General features: G+C 43.5%; 1 protein-coding gene across 8 annotated transcripts in view; it reads right to left on the bottom strand.

The window, feature by feature from the left end:
- EML6 (EMAP like 6) overlaps positions 1–20,176 on the bottom strand; it is a 166,127-nt gene that overhangs the window by 94,045 nt on the left and 51,906 nt on the right. For 5 of the 8 annotated variants that reach the window (XR_014006489.1, XM_081188346.1, XM_081188340.1 and 2 more), the window contains exons 4-8: positions 16,318–16,416; positions 14,698–14,766; positions 11,185–11,370; positions 10,255–10,390; positions 2,567–2,768 (exon numbers count right to left, since the gene is read on the bottom strand). Coding sequence is in view for 6 of the 8 variants with exons in the window: in XM_081188346.1 (XP_081044472.1) it covers positions 2,567–2,768; positions 10,255–10,390; positions 11,185–11,370; positions 14,698–14,766; positions 16,318–16,416 (692 nt within the window). In the remaining 2 variants the exon portion in view is untranslated. Of the gene's footprint in view, positions 1–2,566; positions 2,769–10,254; positions 10,391–11,184; positions 11,397–14,697; positions 14,787–16,317; positions 16,417–20,176 lie in introns of those variants that run through there. The other 3 variants (XM_081188342.1, XM_081188343.1, XM_081188344.1) reach the window with 3 other exon arrangements.

The following is a 20,176-nucleotide window of genomic DNA, read 5'->3' as shown; positions in this document are numbered from 1 at the left end:
AATAGTGTTAAATGGAAATGCCAGGAACGTAATGTGGGCCCTTCTATATGCAGAGCATGTGATCAGCCACCCAGCAATGTTCCACCCCTAGTACACTGACAAATCTTTCCACCAGGAGCAAACACCAGTAAAAAATAAAATAAAAATGCAATATGCAAATGATGCCACAAAGCATATGCAAGGCATGAATCAGAAAATCACAGACATTTCAACATGTTCAGCACATCAAGAATAGTTAGTATCAGCTGCTCAGAATGGTAAAAATGAGAGGGAAAGACCCGTCTCCTAGGAAACTGGCTTCCTCGGCTTTTCCCGTGAATTACAGAATTACCCTGACATCAAACTGAAGCGATACAGGAATGTACTAAGTCAACTAGGGGGATCAAGTTTAATGCAGGAGTTCGTTGAAAGGGTTTGCTTTCATTAGGGGGGGAAAGCATGGCAGACTTTGACAAATGTGACCCTGCCCTTATATTAACAACTATGACCAGGCACCCTCAACCTGCGGCCCTCCAGATGTTTTGGCCTACAACTCCTATGATCTCTAGCTAGCAGGACCAGTGGTCAGGGATGATGGGAATTGTAGCCCAAAACATCTGGAGGGCCGAAGGTTGGGGGTGCCTGCTCAAGTCGGTTTCTTCAGATCAACCGTCTGGAAATGCAAGGAATATAGGAGAAGAAGAAAGGTTCCATATTTAAACGTTTAGAAAAATTAGGAAGGAGCATAGGTAGCTGCCTTTTAACAAGTCAGATTACTAGTCCATCTTGTTCAATGCTGTCTACGCTGACTGGCGGTGGCTGTCCAGGGTTTCAGACAGGGGTCTCTCCCAGCCCTCATGTCACAGAGCATGCTGGTCAGTAAATCACACAGTTCCAAGCTGGGAGTTAACTCTTTATTAGCAAAAACACAATCTTCACAGACTTGGCTGTAGTGATCAGGTGGGATTGCTATGAGGAATTATAACAAATATAGAGTAAGCCATCTGTGTCAGCAGTGAAAGCATTGCGTTGACTGGGTTTAAACTATTTTGATATGATTCTTGATCAGTCCACACCTCTGCATCCCTGTTCCATTTCTCTTTCTTGACCAGTCACATACACTGCCAGCTGCTTCGCCAGGCAGGCATCCTGGGTCATCAAAGGCAGTGGGCAGTTTCTTTGATGTAGCTTTTATGATATGTTAATCTTAGGATGTTAATCTTAGGGCCAGGAAACAGGTTTCACATAAAGGTGATAATGATCGCTGTCCTCCTGGCCATCCTTCTTATCATGTATATTGTTTGTTTATGACCTCAGGGGTTGCCAAATAGCTCCTTTGCTGTTCTGTTTTGTTTACCCCAGAAATATGTGTGCTTAATTAGTTTTGGTAGTTTAACTTTGTCCCCACGTGGGGTTTGTTGAAATGCTCAGAAGAAATCTGATTGGTTCTTATGAACACTCTGTAAAAAGTTCTTTTGTGAATAAAACGACCTGGGCCGAGGGGTGGAGACGGCGAGATTATTATACGCACCCTTCCCAGAGTCTTGCTGGTTCAAGCCTCTGTGTGTATTCTTATTAATCAGAGTTTAATCCTTCCTTTAATTTGTGAACGCCTCATTGGCTGAGTGTCAGGTCTAATGAGCCCAGCAATAGCGTTCTCTGTGGGTCTTACTCCATGAAATCAGTTGCTGAGACTAAATGTACCCGGCTCCCCATAGCTGTTTTTGTGTTGTCCTGTGAACCGCCCTGAGGCCTGCAGGTATACGGCAGAATACAAATGAAGAAGAAGTCGTTGTCTCCTCCTTTCCAGGGCTTTCCCCAAACAATTGGAGACTGTGCATGCGTGCATCTATTCTCTCCTCTGCCCCTTTCATGCCTCTTCTGGGTCAGGGAGACAAGGGGGGAGGGGAGACACAGATCCATGCTCTTTTCTAAGCAGAAAGTTGCCAAAAGCTAAGACTGCTTGAAATCTAGCAGCTGCTCGCACTGCTCAGAAAGTCTGCTTCAGCTTCCTTTGGAAGCTCTGTAATTCACTTGTCGAAAACCCTGACTTCTGCAATCTTTAACCAGTCCAAAGAATTGTGTTTTCTTGGAACTACTCCAGCTTATTCTATCAGACACCTGGCCACTGAGTTCATTTACTGGAAACTTATGCTGGCTGCTGCATCCCCCCGCACACAAAAAATGGGTTACTTAGCAACCACCTCACCAGTAAATTAAGGATCTCACAGGCTTTACTGGTGTTTCGGAACAATTAACGCTTGAGCCTTCCTCTGAGAAAAAATTAGCAGAACAGGAATAGTTTTCAGAGCCATAGTTCAGTGGTGAAGCATCTGCTTTGATTGCACGTCCTCTTTCATGATGCCTGTTTGTGTGTTTGCGAACAGAAACCTCTGACTTTTACAGGGCTTGCCGAATACATTGCTCTACTTACTTTGTGCCTCTGGGGCCCACTGCCCACTGGTGTGTCCCTCCCTGGGATGTTTACCAACAAGGAAATGCCCCCATCCCCATTTTAAAGCATGGCAGCTCCCCAGAATGTATGTGGTGACAGTCCATAGGCCATCTTCTTACACTCTTGCCTTACCGCACGGATCGATCATCGCTGCCGGTAACAACTAACGGTTTCTTGGGGTGCACCGCCAGGGCCCAGAGCTCTCCTTCGCAGTGACCTTGCATTATGAGCATGGGCTTGTCTCTTTCTCTCACGATGACCTCAAATATTTCACTGTCCTGCGTCCCTGCTAAAAGCCGATCTGCTTTCCAGCACACGCTTCGGATGGACAAACCTGAGAGAGGACAGAATAGCCTTAGAATGATGACGGCTGATAGGTGAGGATATTAATAGACAAGATGTTAAATTGTTTTTATATGCAACAACAGAAGCAAAAGTATTGTTAGCCCAGAAATGGAAGCAAGAAGAAATTCTGACGAAAGAGGAATGGCAGACAAAATTAATGGACTACGCAGAATTGGATAAGATGACAGGAAGGCTTCGAAACTTGCGGGACCAGAGATTCACAGAAGATTGGAAGAAATATACGAACTATTTGAAGAGCGACTATAATCAACAAATGATGCTGGTAGTACTACAAGAAGTTTTGTAAGGAGAAATAAATGAAACATTGCAAAATAGAGAAAGATTAGAGATATTCATTATGAGATTTAAATGTAATAGTGAAAGTAAGAAATGTATATTAAGTGATTAGATTGGAAAATTTTCAGATGTGATTGATGGAAGTCAAAAAAGATTGTATAAGATGTAAAAGTATGTTTAATTATTGTTGAAAATGATATGTTAAAAAACTAATAAATTATATATATATATATATATATATATATATATATATATATATATATATATATATATATATATAAAAAATGGCGATGGCTGGCTATCAATCTGTTTCATAGAGTTGAAAGGGACCCTCTGGCCCACAGTCATCCCTGGGTGGGCTCAAACCACCAACCTTCTGGTCAACAGCACGACACACTGATCCACTGTGCCGTGATCCAGTGAAAGTTAAGCCCTTAAGTTAGGGTTGCCTCAAACTCAGGATGAAAGGGGAAAATGTGCTAAGAGGAAGGCACACTTGGCAAACCCTCACCATGATCAACTCCTGCCTAGAAACCTATGTCCCCATTGTGGAAGAACACGTGGATCCAGAATTGCCCTCCACAGTCACTTACGGACTCACTGTTAAGACCGTGTTCATAGAAGACAATCTTACTTGACTACAAGTGATTGCCAAAGAAGAAGATTCTGAAGAGCCTATAAGAGCATGTTATGACGACTCTCATTTTAAATATTTCTACTATATGTAGGCTATAGAAGCTGTGATATATTGCTGAGGGTGGGCAGGAGAAGAGAAGATGAAAGCAAGTCTTCAACCACCAGTTATGCCTATGTCTCATCCAGAAATTATAGCCAGAGACATTTTGGCAAATTAAAAAAATCCACCCAGACAGAAATTTTACCCCTGAAAGAAAGGATGTGTCCTGGAAAAAGAGGACATGTGGCAACCCTACTTAAGTTGCACTGTTTCCTGTGGGTGTTCAAAATGTGCACTGAAAGCAGTGAGACTTAAAAGCACTCAGCCCTGGCTAGCTTCTGCCTGCAGTGGGCCAGTGCTCCTTCAGTTGGTACTCAGTGCAGCTCATAACACTACAAGGAATAGGAATACAGGTAACTAGCAGCTTACGCAAGGTTTTGGTTAATGGGAGTCCATGCATAATAATGTAAAGCCACTTGTTTCCTGCTTGTCTCATGATTTCTAGGCACGGGTCTGAGCAGACGTCTGTTTGCCCCACTGCTTTCCCCCCAGGGAAACCCTCTCTTTACTGCTGAATCAGAGCAAACATCAATCCGTGGAAAATCTGATGGACATTTGCTCTGATTCAGCAGTAAATAAGAGAGTTTTCCTGTGGGGATGCAGCAGGGCAAACGGTAGAAAGGACAAGCTCACAGCTGCCAAGTCCAGTGCTGTCTATCAAAGATGAAAGGCAGCTCACCTGGGGCTTGTTAAGGCCTGCCTGCCAGGGTCTGCAAAAAACAGGGCCCAGGAGGCCAGAAAATACCAATATGCCATTGGTGTACTACATATCTCTCCATGGGCCGCAAGGTGGAAAGACCTCATTTCGGATGCTGATTTTCTGATTCGGCACACACACATTTTAATTTTTTTTTAGGTAACTGCTGACACCTGTTCACAAAACATTCTTCAGCTCGTGTAGTAGCCAAAGGTTAATTTATATAAATGCGCACACCGTTCTTTATTACGTGCTGTTAATTGAGAGGTATTTTATCTGATACGAATCAGATATTGATCCTTTTCTCTCTCTAGTTTACCATCACTGACTATGTTAACAAAGTGCATATGGATGAGCACTACAGAACAGTTGATTCTCGCTGCTGGCAGGCTTGCAATCTGTTTCGTCAGATAAAGCTTTCTTCTACTGTACAATAAACAGATGTGCCCTGCTTCCAAAAATACGAGAACAAAACTGACTTTAATCTCATTCTTTGATCAAACTACAGGTTTGCTATGTTTCATGGGGATTAAGTCACTACATGACATGGTCTAATATTAATTCCTGGTTCAGACTCTGGAAAATCTTTCACATATGAAGAGCCTGGCTAGTTCAGCCTAAGGGCCTAATTCAGCCCAGCTTCCTGCTTCTATAACGGCCAACCAAATGCTTCCAGGAAGCCCACAAGTTGGTCATGAATGCAAGACCTGTCTCCCATTCCTCAAGCAAGGCATGAAGGTTCCAGCTTTCTCTTGTTAACCCAGAATTATGTGCTCAGATTGTTTTCAGGAGGGGTTCACTCCCTCTAAAGATGTGGTCTCACAACTCAGAACTGATCCTGGACACTACCCTGTGAAGGTGCCACACACTTCTGTGTAGACAGAGTTTCCCACCTTTAGGGGCGGCCCCTATTCTGGGTCACCACTCTCCTGAACTTCCAAGGGTGGGAGAATTACCACGAGCGCCTTCCCTGCTGATCTTAATACCCAAGAGCTTCTGCGCTCTCAGATGTTTGGAGTCGAAGGCATTTAGGGCTTTAAACACTAGCGTGAACATCTTAAATTGCACCTGGAAATGAACAGGCAGCCAAAGCAGTTGGAAGAGAAGTTACATGAGTTCTAAACCTAACCCTAGTCAATAATGTGGCCACTGCATTTTGAACCAGTTGACGTTGCCAAGTCGTCTTCAAGAATAGCCACACTTAGAGCTCACGAAGCATCTTGGTCAAGTCATTTCTGCCCAAAAGCGGCTATATACCTGGCAAATCAGAGGGGGCTGGAAACAGGAACTCCTCACCACTGCTTTGCCCTCCAGTGACAATGCTGGATGCTGGAGTATCCGCAAAATATGAAGCAGCTTCTTCTAAGAGAGTGCAACCCTGACCAGAACAGGTTGTCTCCAAACCTCCTGGGCTTGAGAACTTGGAACACAAAACTTTTCCGGTGTTTTCAGGACATTTGCATAGGCACTTACACAGACATTCCCGCTGGAGCGGTACCTATTCACCTACTTGCACTTTTTGTGCTTTCGAACTGCTAGGTTGGCAGGAGCTAGGACCGAGCAAAGGGAGCTCACCCCGTCGCGGGGATTCAAACCGCCGACCTTCTGATCGGCAAGTCCTAGGCTCTGTGGTTTAACCCTATAAAGTGGTATAAAAATTTATAAATAGATAAATAAAGCCTGCTGGATGTTGTTTGCACCTCCCAAACCTCACAGGTGCATGTCCAAAGGGAGCATATGATTCCCCCCCCCATGGATACAAAAGGAGCCAAAGTGCATCTGCACAATTCTCTGCAAGTGGAATTCTGTCTCAATGAGCCAATTAGTATTAATAGTTTATACCTCTACATCTGTGTGCTGCAATTTTCTTTGCCCTTGTGTGCTTCTCTCCAAATGTTCTCTATGCAGAATCAATGGCTAATAAATGACATTAATTTGATGAACCCCTAATGAGACCCCCCCCTTAAGCTAAAAAGATTTTAACTTCCTTCAAGGCTGGAATGCCTTCTAGACCCCCTGTGAGAAACTGACATGCCTTTACAAGCAGCACATTAGGGGTAAATGGCATTTATAAATAAATGATGGCATCCTACTGCTGCCTATCATTCTGAAGGGAAGATTTTTGCCCCTCCGTAATTGTGGTGACCGTCGCTCTCCTGACAATTGTAAAAGTATACGGTCATACCTCAGGATAAATACGCTTCAGGTTGAGCGCTTTCGGGTTGCGCTCCGCGGCGACCCGGAAGTAACGGAGCACTTTACTTCCGGGTTTCGCCGCTCGCGCATGCGCAGACGATAAAAATGATGTCGCGTGCATGCGCAGAAGCTGCGAAACACGACCCGTGCAGACGTGTCTTACGTTCGCATCTCGTTCGCATCCCAAGGTACCACTGTTTATGGAAACTGGAATTGCTCTAAAACAAAAGGATAGTCCACATGTTTCTATGTGATTCTTACCCTAGAAATTAGCTTTGTCATTCCCCACTCTCTCATTCTCTCTCACACAACCACATATATAAATACAGGTATATATGTGGACACACCCACACACACGTGTTTGTGTAGGAATAAAATACATTGCATCACTCTTCCTGAAACATTTTCTGCACCCACCCCTATGAGCTATACCCCAAATGTGCTTGGTTTTCCTCAGCTAAACTGATTCAGCCGGGCTTTAAGACCTGGAGTTACTGGGAATTAACAAAGTTTTCTTCCTTAGATAAGGGCTGGAAAGAAGCTGGAAAATATATTATCTGTTACGCTGCTTTTGACCTTGTAGGGTCTTCAGACAAAATTCCGGTTGTAGGAATCTTTTGCAAAGTTTCAAAGCATAACACAACATCCTCACTCTGTCCATGCCAACAAATACATCTTTTAATAAATCTGGGCTGAGTTCAAGTGACTCATCCAAATTTACTATGGGGCATTTCTTATTGATACATTTGTAGGTTCCTTGAAACACCACAGGAATGCCCAAGTCAGCGTCTTCTGAAGAAAAAGCACCCACACAGCCATTTATTCAAACATAACCTTATACGTGCACCTATGCAATATTCGACTGTCTACAGATCCTGCTGAATTTGCTTATTAGCTAAAGAACAAGCCTTATTTTGAAAAACAAAAACAAATAAATGATGGAAACGCCCCTCTGATCCCAAATATATTCATCTGAGTCTGTCTTCTTAGCAGCGGCGGGGCAAGCCAATCGGGCGCCTGGGGTGGCATGCGTGCCCTGTGCCCAAGGGATGGGGCAAGCCACCCGCGGGGTGGGGCCAGCCGGGGCAGGAAAGCTCCACAGGGCCTCCGAGGAGCCTGCCTGCCTCCTCCCACTCAGCCACCCTACAGCTGAGGGGGAGGCAGTGGGTGGACCGTTTGGGCACTGCAGAGCCTGTGCTTGCCTAAGCCACCATGTCTCTCCCAGGAGAGACATGTGGCTCGGGCGCACTGCAGGCACCGCGGTGAGTGCCGCCCAGCATTTTGTCACCCCTCTCAGTGGTGACACCCAGGGCGGACCACCCCCACCACACCACCCTTCCTCCGCCCCTGCTTCTTAGGTCAATTAATTAGTTGGAGGTTCTCGAGAAACTGGTTTCCTCACTTAGGTCTCTGGGGAAAAACTGGCCTTTGTGAGAAGAGGATACTTTAGAGTAACTAGGTTGAGATCATTGGGTTGAAGTGCCTGTGTTATCTCGTGGTATGGTGCTTCAAAGCCAGACTAACTGGAAAGTGATCTCAGCTGTGTGGGAGCACACATATATCCAAGTGCTAGAAGATTCTAGATTGTACACCTGATTGGCTTAGGGGATTCACCCCACTTGCAACACATTGTACTATGAAGCTAGCTTGCTATTGTCCTTCAATCTCCATTTCATCTCTGCTGTGTTTCCATGTTGCCTTCTGTGCTTTTGTACCTATTTCTTTGCACCACCCGAGAGATCCTATTGTCTGTGTCTTCTGAAATCTCTGTTATGCGGAATGTATAGAAGGATAAGAGTTAGGAAGATAGCTTTTGTAACTTTATTCTGATTTGTGATTCCCAGCTATATCTCTTAATTGGCTGTGGCTATTTTTATCCCCATCATTTTGAGGTCCTCTTACACGCCGAGTACACAGGTGCTTCAACCCCGGAGAAATGTCAGTGCCCATTTCTATGGATTTACTGCTGTTAACACTGATGAAGCTCAAACTGTGTCTGCAAAGGAGATCCTGCAGAGAAGCTATCCGGAGAAATAATTTAAAGGACAAACCACTAACTATAAAAATACAATGGCATAAATAGCATCAAAATCACTATTTATAGAAGCATAAATGGGGCCACATTGCCATCATACTGGAGGCGAGTGACACTAAAACAAATGAATGGAGAAGATCTCTAGCATTTTCAGGTAGCAGGGGCAAGAAAAACTTTGTGTGTGTGACAGTACAATGATATAGCTATTAGGTAACACTTTTATGCCAAGCATAATTTCGCATACATATTTCTGGAAGGTTCACTCCATTGAGATACGTGGGACTTACAACATAAAAACCTCTCTGGATCAGACTGGGATCAATCCAGTCAAGACTCCTGTTTCCAGCTGGATCCTTTCAGGGTGCCCACAACTTAGTGTCGGAATCTCCGCTATGACCAAGCTACTCCTCTGGTAAAGCCTTCGGAATCTCCTCCGATGATGATTAACGACCTGAGCCTTTGATAAGGCTCCAGGCACTTTCCCCATTCAGCAGAGTATCAAAGCAGCAGAAGAGACGAGAAGTTTGAGCTACATTGCTAGGTTTTATTTCTAACTACGCAGACAGAAAAGAAATATACACGCTCTCTCTGTGAAAGCAGAGAGCAACTGGAAAACAAAGGAAGAGGAAACCAGTAACATCACATTTGTCTCCCGTCTTCCATGAGAGTTCCAACAGCCTGGAATCTCTGGAATGCAAAACAGAGTCTTGTGACTCCAAGCACTGCACAGTGGCATAAACAGAAACTAACACTTAGAGCATCTTCACATGAGCACCTCAGTCTTTAACACTTGCTAGAGAAGAAGCCACTAGCCAGTGCTAGTCAAGTTGCTCACTAGGAGCTATCCATGGTCCTGCAACTTCTGTCCAGCCTTGACTGGGATCCAGCACTGGACCAGAATATAACATCATATCCCATAATACTCCCACACATAGCATTGCTATGTATTGCTGCTGCTAAGTATTGTCCTGCACTGCCAACAAGGTAATCCCACGAGGGGTTACCAACCATGGAGGAGACTCTACAAGAGAGCAGCTTTCTCTGGACCCCCTCAAAACTGAAGCTGGCCCAGAAATACTGGGCTTGGTGGACAAATATTCTGACCTGCTATACGGCAGCTTCCTACATTGTCTGTTAAGGCAGTTTGAGTATCAGAGTAACACACACACATCGCAATCTGCAATCCAAATGCTATACCCATTCATTTTGCCGCCTCCAATTATTCTGTAGTACCACCCAACATGAAACGAAGGAATTGGTTTTGCTTCACTTGGGGAAGACATAGTGCCGTAAACTACAATTGTGAAAACAAAGGCAAAATCTGAAGGGCAGATGTGCTAACTCTTGTATGTATTCCACCGCCTCCTCAGGATCACAGCAATAACGATTAAATTCAAACTTGGAGGAAGAGAAAAAGAACAAAAATATTCATGTCTTGTATTGCATTAAATACATTACAAATAATTTCATAGAATCATAGAAACACAGAGTTGGGTAAAAAGTATTTTCATTACCTTTATAGCCTTGTTCATTTTCCCTGAGATCAATTTTAGTTATTGGCTTAAAAACAGTGTCCCACAGTCGAATGCAGCCATCTCTCCCACCGGTGGCAAAACCTTCTTCACATGCATACATGCTAAAAATGCCAGCCTGCGAATGAACAACATACATACTTGAACTTGATTTTTAACAAAAGGCATTTCAAAGCCCAAACCTGTTTGCAAGGGCTTAAACGTCATCATACTTAGGTTGGCTTCACATCAGCTTGTTTTTCCTATGAAACTCCCATTGTTCATATAAACCCAATGATTTGATGATTCCACCATATATCAGGGTCAGAGGCAGAACCTTTCCATAAGAGGGGGAGCGAAAAATGAACATGATCACGTTCATCATGTGATGGTCGCCAAGTGAACACCTCCCTTAGCATGATTTATAAGTCAGGACCTCCACATAGAAAACCTAACTTCTTTTTTCATTAACAGCAGCCTCATCCAGGCACCATGGGACCCCCAGATGTTGCTAGGTTCCTATTCCCAAAAGTCCCAGTCCTCCTGACCAGTGGCGAGTTGGATGATGGAAGTTGCTGCACTAAAGCACTCCCAAGTCATGAGTGGTGGTCAGGAAGGGGCATGATGCTCTCTCTGTAGCTTTTCACTTGCTCCGTTTCCTGGCAAAATCCTGTAAAATATGGGGCAACCTGCTCCTGAAAATTTTGGAGAAGTTTCACACACAAAAAAGCAGTTGGAAATGTGCCTCTTTTCACAGGGGAGAAAGCTTTTGAGAACCAGAGGCAAAGGTAGGATTTCAGCACAGTCTTAATTCAGCATATAAAACCTACTGGATTAAAGTAGCCCCCTTCCCGAAGGTGCTTCAGAGCGAATTCAGGGAAGATGCTTCGTTATTTTCACAAAACAGAACCGAGAAAATAGAAGGCAACTTACACCATGAGCTCCTTGAATCGTGCGGGCTAAGGTGAGCCCTTTCCAGACGTAGATGTCTCCATTTAAAGCACCAGAGTATGTGACGTCATCTTTTGCGCAGGACAAACAGAGGATAGTTTGCAAGTCTCCTGTTTTACCAAATATTCCTCTTTTGGCTGTCAAGGCATTTCCGCAAAGTGTCCAAAACTACAACACAAAGTACAAAAAGGAGTCTGCGAGACTCGTGATCTGAGATCATCCTAAAGGCAGAACATATCTCCACGTTGCTTGAGAACCTGGCAAGAGGCCCCAGTTGCTTCTGCTGACTTTATGCCGTGCATTTATGTGAATTATCAAGGTGGCCTACATGCATAAGCCACTCTGGGAGCCCATTCAGTTGAAGTGTGGGGTTTTAAAAATGCTTTGAACAAATAAACCCATTAAAATACATAAACACACACACACAAAAACACGTATTAACACAACATAAAATCACATGGTAGAGATAAAAATCAGATTTAGACAATGGTGAAAGCAATAATAAATAAGTAATTAACAGCAACCACGCAGAACTAAAGGGGGAAAAATGTATGAAAGGGTATGAAAGTGAAGGATAAATCCATTCTTTTAACCGCTCCATTGCTTCATGGCCCTATCATGTATCACCTGTCTTAATGTTAGTGGATCAGTAAATGTTAAGGACATGCCTGCATCTGGTGACCTTTGCATGATTTCTATCGGCATTTGCAATCTTCTCTTTTTGCCTCTCTGCTCACAATCTCAGAGCTCAAGAAAAGTCTCCCCCCAAGAAGAAACTGAGCAAAACAGAGTCTTCGTTTTGCTGGTAGCCCATCTCCCAATCTTTGTTCTCTGTTCACAGCCCATCTCTCAAGTGATCTTTTGAACACAGCAAGCTGAGTCCAGCTATTAAGAGTCAGACTTCCAGTTTAACTCTACAAGCATTGATTAAATTCTAATACTAAATCAAGGGATTACGGATGTCTTGCACCCACAAACTCAGAACAATAATAATAGTAGAAGGGGTCAGGTTTGGGTGTCATCATGGACAAATAAACAATCAATCAATCAAACAAACAAACAAACAAACAATCAAACTTGTTCTTAAGTTTCCCAATGTTTTGAGAATATAATATCAATAAAATCTAATTTTTTATGTTAAAATGGAGTCCTTCTGAACTCTGCCATTAACTGCACTTCCAGAAAGGACTTTAAAGGAGTCTTCCTTTGCAGGCTGATACAGTTAAAATAAACTAAAAAGGGTTTGCAAGGGTTAAAAAATTTCTTTCACTAAACGTGAATCATAATTCCTCCAGATAACAGCATCTCTAATATCAGAGAGCTTCAAAAGCAATTTACGTATAGCCCTGCCAGATTGGATAGCTGATTGCCTTCAGACAATATTAGTAAATTCTGGCATGCCGTTGTTTGTTTGGCTTGAATGATGATTGCTTGGGTTAATCAGGACATCGGTTTTACAGATCCCAGGTGCCAAAATAATAAAAGCAGGTGCTCAGTTTCCTGCAGAGAACAACAAACAGCAATTCTTCTGCTAAGGCCTCACCTTAGCAATCTGAACACAGTGCCATGTTAGAGGTGCAAAACTCTTGGCAGAAAATAATCAGTCTGGTCCTCACACACAATTAAGGAAAAGTTACTGCAATCTGTCTAACTTGCTCCTGAGCACCAGGACCAATATATATATATATATATATATATATATATATATATATATATATATATATATATATATATATATATATATATATTCAGTGCTTCTCATATGCGACAGTACTTGTTTTTGCCTGTTTGTTTCTCATATCTGAAAGTATACATTTTGAAAATTCTATTTTACTTAAAATTATATCCTTCCTTACATGTTATAATTAGTAAAGTAAGAGTGGACAAAAAATTGAATGTGTAACAGGTAAAGAGTCACTGGCACTGGGGCGTAGGAAGGAAGGTGTGAGGGGTGCGGTCCACCCTGGGTGTCATCCCTGAGGGGGGTAACAAAAAGGCACACTGCGGGGGGCGGCACTTACCACGGGGCCTGGCCTAAAGCGCGCCCGAGCCGCGCGTCTCTCCTGGGAGTGACACGCTGGCTTGGGCCCCCCGCGCTGCCTGAAACGGCAGCATGGGGCTTGCATCCGCCAGGCGGACTCTGTGGACAGCTCACCACGCCACCCCGTGCGTGAATCGCCATGGCGCCCCGGTGGCGGCTCGCTCTGCCCCGCTCCCGCCACTCTGGGTGCTGGAGCAGCTGGCTATAGCTATGCCCCTGACTGGCACATGCCACACATTTAAAGCACATTTCTCTCCAAGCAAAGAATACTGTAAATTGTAGTTTACCCCTCCCAGAACCCTACGGTTCCCAGGATTCTTTGGGTGTGTGTTCTTGAAATGTGCTTTAAAACGATGGTGTGTGCACAGTACTTGTCTATTCCATATTGCTGTAAGCACAGAGCCTAGGACTTGCCAATCAGAAGGTCGGCGGTTCAAATCCCCGCAACAGGGTCAGCTCCGGTTGCTCGGTCCCTGCTCCTGCCAACCTAGCAGTTCGAAAGCACGTCAAAGTGCAAGTAGATAAATAGGTACCGGTCCGGTGGGAAGGTAAACGGCATTTCCGTGCACTGCTCTGGTTCGCCAGAAGCGGCTTAGTCATGCTGGCCACATGACCTGGAAGCTGTATGCTGGCTCCCTCAGCCAATAAAGCGAGATGAGCACCGCAACCCCAGTGTCGGTCATGACTGGACCTAATGGTCAGGTGTCTCTTTACCTTTACCTTTATGTGGTATTAGAATATTGCATTACTCCAGTCTTGGGTGTCTCATTTAAACGAAGTGAATTCTATAGGCTAAACGGGGCCCATCTTTTGGACTTTGACAACAAAATCCCACAAGTTGGTTTTCGTGCTGGGCTGCAGGATTGGCTACAGCTTCCGTTCCCCAATGCAGAACTAATTATGCTCAATTAATAAGACTGAAAAATGTTATGCGACATAATTGCTTAAGTGCGTGTGTGTGTGAGAGTGTGTGTGCGTGCATGAGCACAAAGTGAATACAGAACAACATGGAATTTAATTGTAAATTGATATGTTGGAATTGGGTATAGCAGCCAAAGAAAACATGGCCTTGGAGAAAAAAGTGAAATACAAATGGAAAAATTTGATTAAGATTGGTGATTGCAATTTAACGTTTTCCATTTGGTGATTATTTAAATTGCTGGTTCAAGTAATCTTCACTCTAAACCAATTCATCTTGGGGGGAAATGCAGAGAGAGAGAGAAAGCCAAGCAGGAAATAAATATTTCCTAAACTATACTATGTGTGCCTTCTGCTTTGCTTGATAAGCAGTCCATCACTGCAATCACTTTATATTGAATAGTTCTGGAAATTTGCCACACCGAGCTGGCTACATAACAGTCACTGCTTTTTTAAAAAAAATGTAAAAGATAATATGCCAAGGAATTATAAAGAGTTTCTTTTATTGGCAATGCAAAGCATCAAAACCAATTTACCTTGATATGTTTCACTCCGCAGCTAGCCACTCTGTTGGGTTGATAGGGGTCCCAGGAAATATCAAAGATCTGTCAAAAAATATTCAAAACTGCTACACTAAATTAGAAACCACATGCATTCATATCAGATATGTCATAAATTCAATAAACATATGCCTGCTTCTCTATAAAGTCCTAACGTTCTGTTCCCAATAATATACGTGAATATAGCTGACTTTCCATATGGATGAAAAATGTTTGTGGAAAGCAAACAGCACCATGAAGACCATGTAAGGCATACAAACCTCTTGGCGAGTGTTTGCCTCAATTTCATTTATGTCTCCATCCCTCAGTGTCAAAAACAATCTACACATGTGACGGCAAGACTGACAATGGCTGGAAAATGCCAGTAAATACACAGTTGGTAACAGCACAACTGAAGGAACTGAACAAGACTTCAGTTAAGTCCCACTGGAGAGGACCAGGGAGATACAATACATGTACCTTATGAGGAATGGTTGAAGGAGTTGGGTATGTTTAGCCTGGTAAAGAGGAGACTAGGAGGGGAGATGATAGCCATCTTCAAGTATCTAAAGGGCTGTCACAAGGAAGATGGAGCAGGCTTGTTTTCTCCTGCTCCAGGGGGTAGGATCTAAACCAATGGATTCAAGTTACAAGAAAGGAGATTCCAGCTAAATGTCAAAAAGAACTTTCTGACAGAGCTCTTTGACAAGTGTATCTGACTCCCTCGGAACGTAGTGGACTCTCCTTCTTTGAAGGTTTTTAAGCAGAGGTTGGATGGCCATTTGACAGGGATGCTATAGCTGTGATTCCATCATCATCATCATCATCATTTATTATTTGTACCCCGCCCATCTGGCTGGGTTTCTCCAGCCACTCTGGGCGACTTTCAACAAAGATTTAGAATACATTAAAATGTCACACATTCAAAACTTCCCTGAACAGGGCTGCCTTAAGATGTCTTCTGAATGTCAGGTAGTTGTTTATCGTTTTGACATCTGCTGGAAGGGCGTTCCACAGGGCGGGCGCCACTACCAAGAAGGCCCTCTGCCTGGTTCCCTGTAGCTTTGCTTCTCGCAATGAGGGAACCGCCAGAAGGCCCTCGGCGCTGGACCTCAGCGTCCGGGCAGAATGATGGGGGTGGAGACGCTCCTTCGGTATACTGGGCCGAGGCCATTTAGGGCTTTAAACGTCAACACCAACACTTTGAATTTTGCCCTAGTCTTTGCCACTGCAAATGGCAACTTGGAAAGATGGAGGGGGGTGCTTGATTAGGGAAATGGCACAGGGGGAAGATAAACATACACACTTCCTGCCTGTATCCCTTCTTCAATCAAATTAGCAGGCCCTGTTGTTGCTTTCAAGTAGAGAAAAAATTGTGGGGAGATCCTATCACAGAAGTCCCACTTATTAATTTCCCTGTCTCTATAATATCACAAAATATCATCTTCCCACAATAATTTAATAAACTAAATTATAATATTGTATTTCTGTGAGCATTAGCTTATTGGGGGGGGGGGCGGAGAAGTTAACAGCTCCATCAATGCAACAAAAAGGGTTACAAGAAATATTTCAGAAACATTACAAAAAACGTTTATGCCAAACGCATTAGCTGATTACCCTGTCTGAGTGGCCAGTAGCTGATGCAAGAAGTTTTCCTTTCCTCCATTCCCAAATGCAGACTGTGTTTTTGGCATCTAGTCCCACTGAAGCTAGACGCTAAAAGAAGAAGAAATGAACGATTATGTTAAATGAACACCCACTCAGGAGTTAGCTATTCACTGCAGTCATAAGAAGCATCTTTATTTGCATTAGCGACTAGCCATAGCAATAAAATAAAACACAATGTACTGAAAGATAGAGGTAAAAAAAACCTTAACTATACAAAATACATTCTGGAGGTTTACATCAATAACCAAATAACAGATCTTATTCTAATTGCCCCAGCTAAATTTTTCTGTAGTTTTTGCTGCCACCTGCAAATGGTTGAGTGACCTGTTGTGGAAAGTAGTAGAAGGGTAATGACCTCACTCCTCACTCCTCAAATCTTCCTCAATAAGTTTTAAAATACTTTAACATTGGTATCCTGCATGCTGCCATCACCAGAACTATTCTAATGGTCTTAGAACTGAATTAAAGAGTTGGTTGACACACCCCTGGAGTTAATTTGATTCCTCTATACTCTGTCAGTGGCAGTTGAATGCGTGAACTGATTCCATCAAAAAGTATTGTATTTCCAGCTTCAAAGTGGTTGGCAGATTTTAATGATAATGAAAATTAGCTACTGGAATCATATTTCAAAAAGTAAAGTTGCTGAGCTTTCTCTTAACAAAGACGCCAAAACCCCCCAACATTTTCGACTGGCGTAGGGCAGCATATATAATGTAAGCTTGAATATTGTTTAGCCTTGTTAAATTACAATTTCTCCTGGTTTTGGGAGTACATAACTGCATATTTTATTTCATGCTGGTGTTTATTTTATGAAGACAATTATAAAATTAAGTATAAAAGGAAAGAATGTTTTTTTTCTGGTAAAACATAGGAAGTTGCCTTGAACTGAATCAGACCTTTGATCTTTGACCTTTCTGGCTCTGCATTGTCCATAGCAGGGTTTCCCAAACTTGGGTCTCTAGTTGTTTTTGGGCTACAACTCCCATCATTCCAAGCTAGCAGGACCAGTGGTCAGGGATGATGGGAACTGTAGTCCAAAAACAACTGGAGACCCAAGATTGGGAAACCCAGGTCTACAGCAGCCTTTCTCAACTTCAGGTCCCCAGATGTTGTTGGAATACAACTCCCATCATCCCTGACCACTGGGCCCTGCTAGCTGGGGATAATGGGGGTTGTAGTCCGCAAGGTTGAGAAAGGCTGGTCTACAGGGATTGGCAGCAGCTCTCTGGAGATGCAAGCAGAGGCCTTTTGCAGCCCTACTTGCAGATGCTGAGGACTGAACCTGTTCTATCACTCAGCTATAGCCCCTCCCCAAATTAAGGACTTCATTTCCCTACCCGAATGGACTTTTCTGGGATACTGCTGCACAAAATGTCTATTTGCCCATTCACACACATTGCAGCCATAAGGTGATGATTATGCATGTGTGAAGGATGGCAGAAACACTTGTCTGGCTTAACACGCACCTGAGTTGAAAACCTGCTTACTAATTTGTTACTTGTTGGCATAATAATAATAATAATAATAATAATAATAATAATAATAATAATAATTTATTATTTGTACCCCGCCCATCTGGCTGGGCCTCCCCAGCCACTCTGGGTGGCCTCCACAGAAACCAAAAAACACTAAAATATCATACATTAAAAGCTTCCCTGAATAGGGCCGCCTTAAGATGTCTTCTGAATGTCAGGTAGTTGTCCATCACCTTGACATCCGATGTCAGGTAGTTCGCCACCACCGAAAAGGCCCTCTGCCTGGTTCCCTGTAGCTTTGCTTCTCACAATGAGGGAACCGCCAGAAGGCCTTTGGCGCTGGACCTCAGTGTCCGGGCAGAACGATGGGGGTGGAGACGCTCCTTCAGGTATACTGGGCAGCAGCTCTCTGGAGATGCAAGCAGAGGCCTTTTGCAGCCCTACTTGCAGATGCTGAGGACTGAACCTGTTCTATCACTCAGCTATAGCCCCTCCCCAAATTAAGGACTTCATTTCTTCAATAATGGCCCCAAGAAAATAGTCTAGAAGGACAGGAAACGTTCAAAGCTATTAATTTCGGTGCAAATGGAGAATCTCCTGTTACACTAAAATATATTTGCTCTGCAAGACAGTGGCCTTTGAAATTTTGAAACCATTTCCTCAAAGCCTTTCTGAGCCTGAAAACCGTCAGTGCCTTTAAAGCTTTTCAAAGCACTGCCAATCACCAGCAATGCAAAATTAATGGGGCTGGTTCATTAGAAATACGCTCCGATGAAACTGGCATGGATAACCCACTGATAGGCTCCAACTAATGGGCACATCAACATTGGTGAGGCAATGCGACAAAACCATTTGCCGTTATGGAAGAAGATGCTGGAGTCGTTCATTCATACAGGTGAAAAGGTCCTGGGGCAAAACGCAGCACTGAAGACGGACAACACAAAAAAGACCACAATCTCTGAGTGAATAACAAAGATTGTGGTCTCCCAGAAAACAGATGAAGGGTGGTGTCTGTGAGCAACATGTCACCTTCAGACAAATCCTCAACACCCATCAAGATTCCCTGCCACCCTATTTTTCAAATGGGGATGTGGATTCTTTTGGTTATAATACTATTTATTAAATACTCCCCATGCCCGTAGGTCTCAGGGTGGTTCACAACATAAAATTACAATGGTCGTATGTCCATGGTTTCCTATTGGTGGTCCCAGAGGGTCTGTGACACCATTCACATCAAAAAAGCAGCCATAGAGATATCAAAGTTTTCAAAAGTAGGGGGTCAACGGCCTGGCTTTTGAGAAACAGGGGTTCTGCAGTACCTAGCTAATTGGGAACAACTGCCTTAGGCAGCACTTCCTGCTTTTGTTGTTGTTTGTGTTTTGTTTGGTTTTTGAGGTGTGGCGGTTGTGAGCTCTGCCAGTTTTTCTTCTATTAAATGAATATTTTGTGGTGCCCGCGGCAATTCCTAAGATGTCCAAATGTGCCCTGGGTCTAATAAGGCTTCAAGTTACAAGAAAGGAGATCCCGACTAAACATCAGAAAGAATTTTCTGACAGTAGGAGCTATTTTGACAGTGGAATGGTCTCCCCTGGGAGACTGTGGGTTCTCCTTCCTTGGAGGTTTCCAGTCAGAGGTTGGATGGCCATCTGTCTTGCGTACTTTAGCTGAGATTCCTGTACTGCAGGGGGTTGGACTAGATGACCCTTGGGGTCCCTTCCAATTCTACAATTCTATGACCCCATATATATATTTCCTCCCTACTATCCAGAAATAATATGAACAAATTGTGACGGATAATTGTAATTGCAAAAAAACCTCAACAACCTTCATGTCTTGGTGTTCACTTTTTGAAAGATGGCAACCCTACCACATGCACCTTACGATGAGGCTATCTTCTCCCTAGGCTGCTTAAAAATACTGAGCTGGGAACCTCCTATAGGCCCTGTAAACAAGTTCTTCTCACAAATCAATGGAAACAGGGAAAATGTTAATTCTGTCTTGCACTCCTCCTCTTGCACACTAGAACTGGCCTCTGGCAGGGAGTGCACAAGCCCTCAAGTCTTATGGATTAAATTATTTTCTTAGCTACCCTTGTTGGAAAACGAGAAATGAAAACCTGCCACACAGTTCAGCAAATAGAATTATGCCTCACATCTTTCAATAGCCCTTATTTAAACACCACTGAAATATAGCTAACTATAGCAGCCCAAAAGGTGCATCTAGCTACCTCCCTAAAGAATGTGGGGAATTGTAGTTTGAAGAGGATGCTGAAGTTCTTAACTCCCTAGTTTCTCTCCTCACAGAACTGTAATTCCCAGGAGAGGGAATGACTG

The sequence above is a fragment of the Podarcis bocagei genome, assembly GCF_964188305.1.
Source record: "Podarcis bocagei genome assembly, chromosome: 3".
Lineage (NCBI taxonomy): Eukaryota > Metazoa > Chordata > Lepidosauria > Squamata > Lacertidae > Podarcis > Podarcis bocagei.
This window is presented reverse-complemented; position numbering and strand designations above follow the sequence as displayed.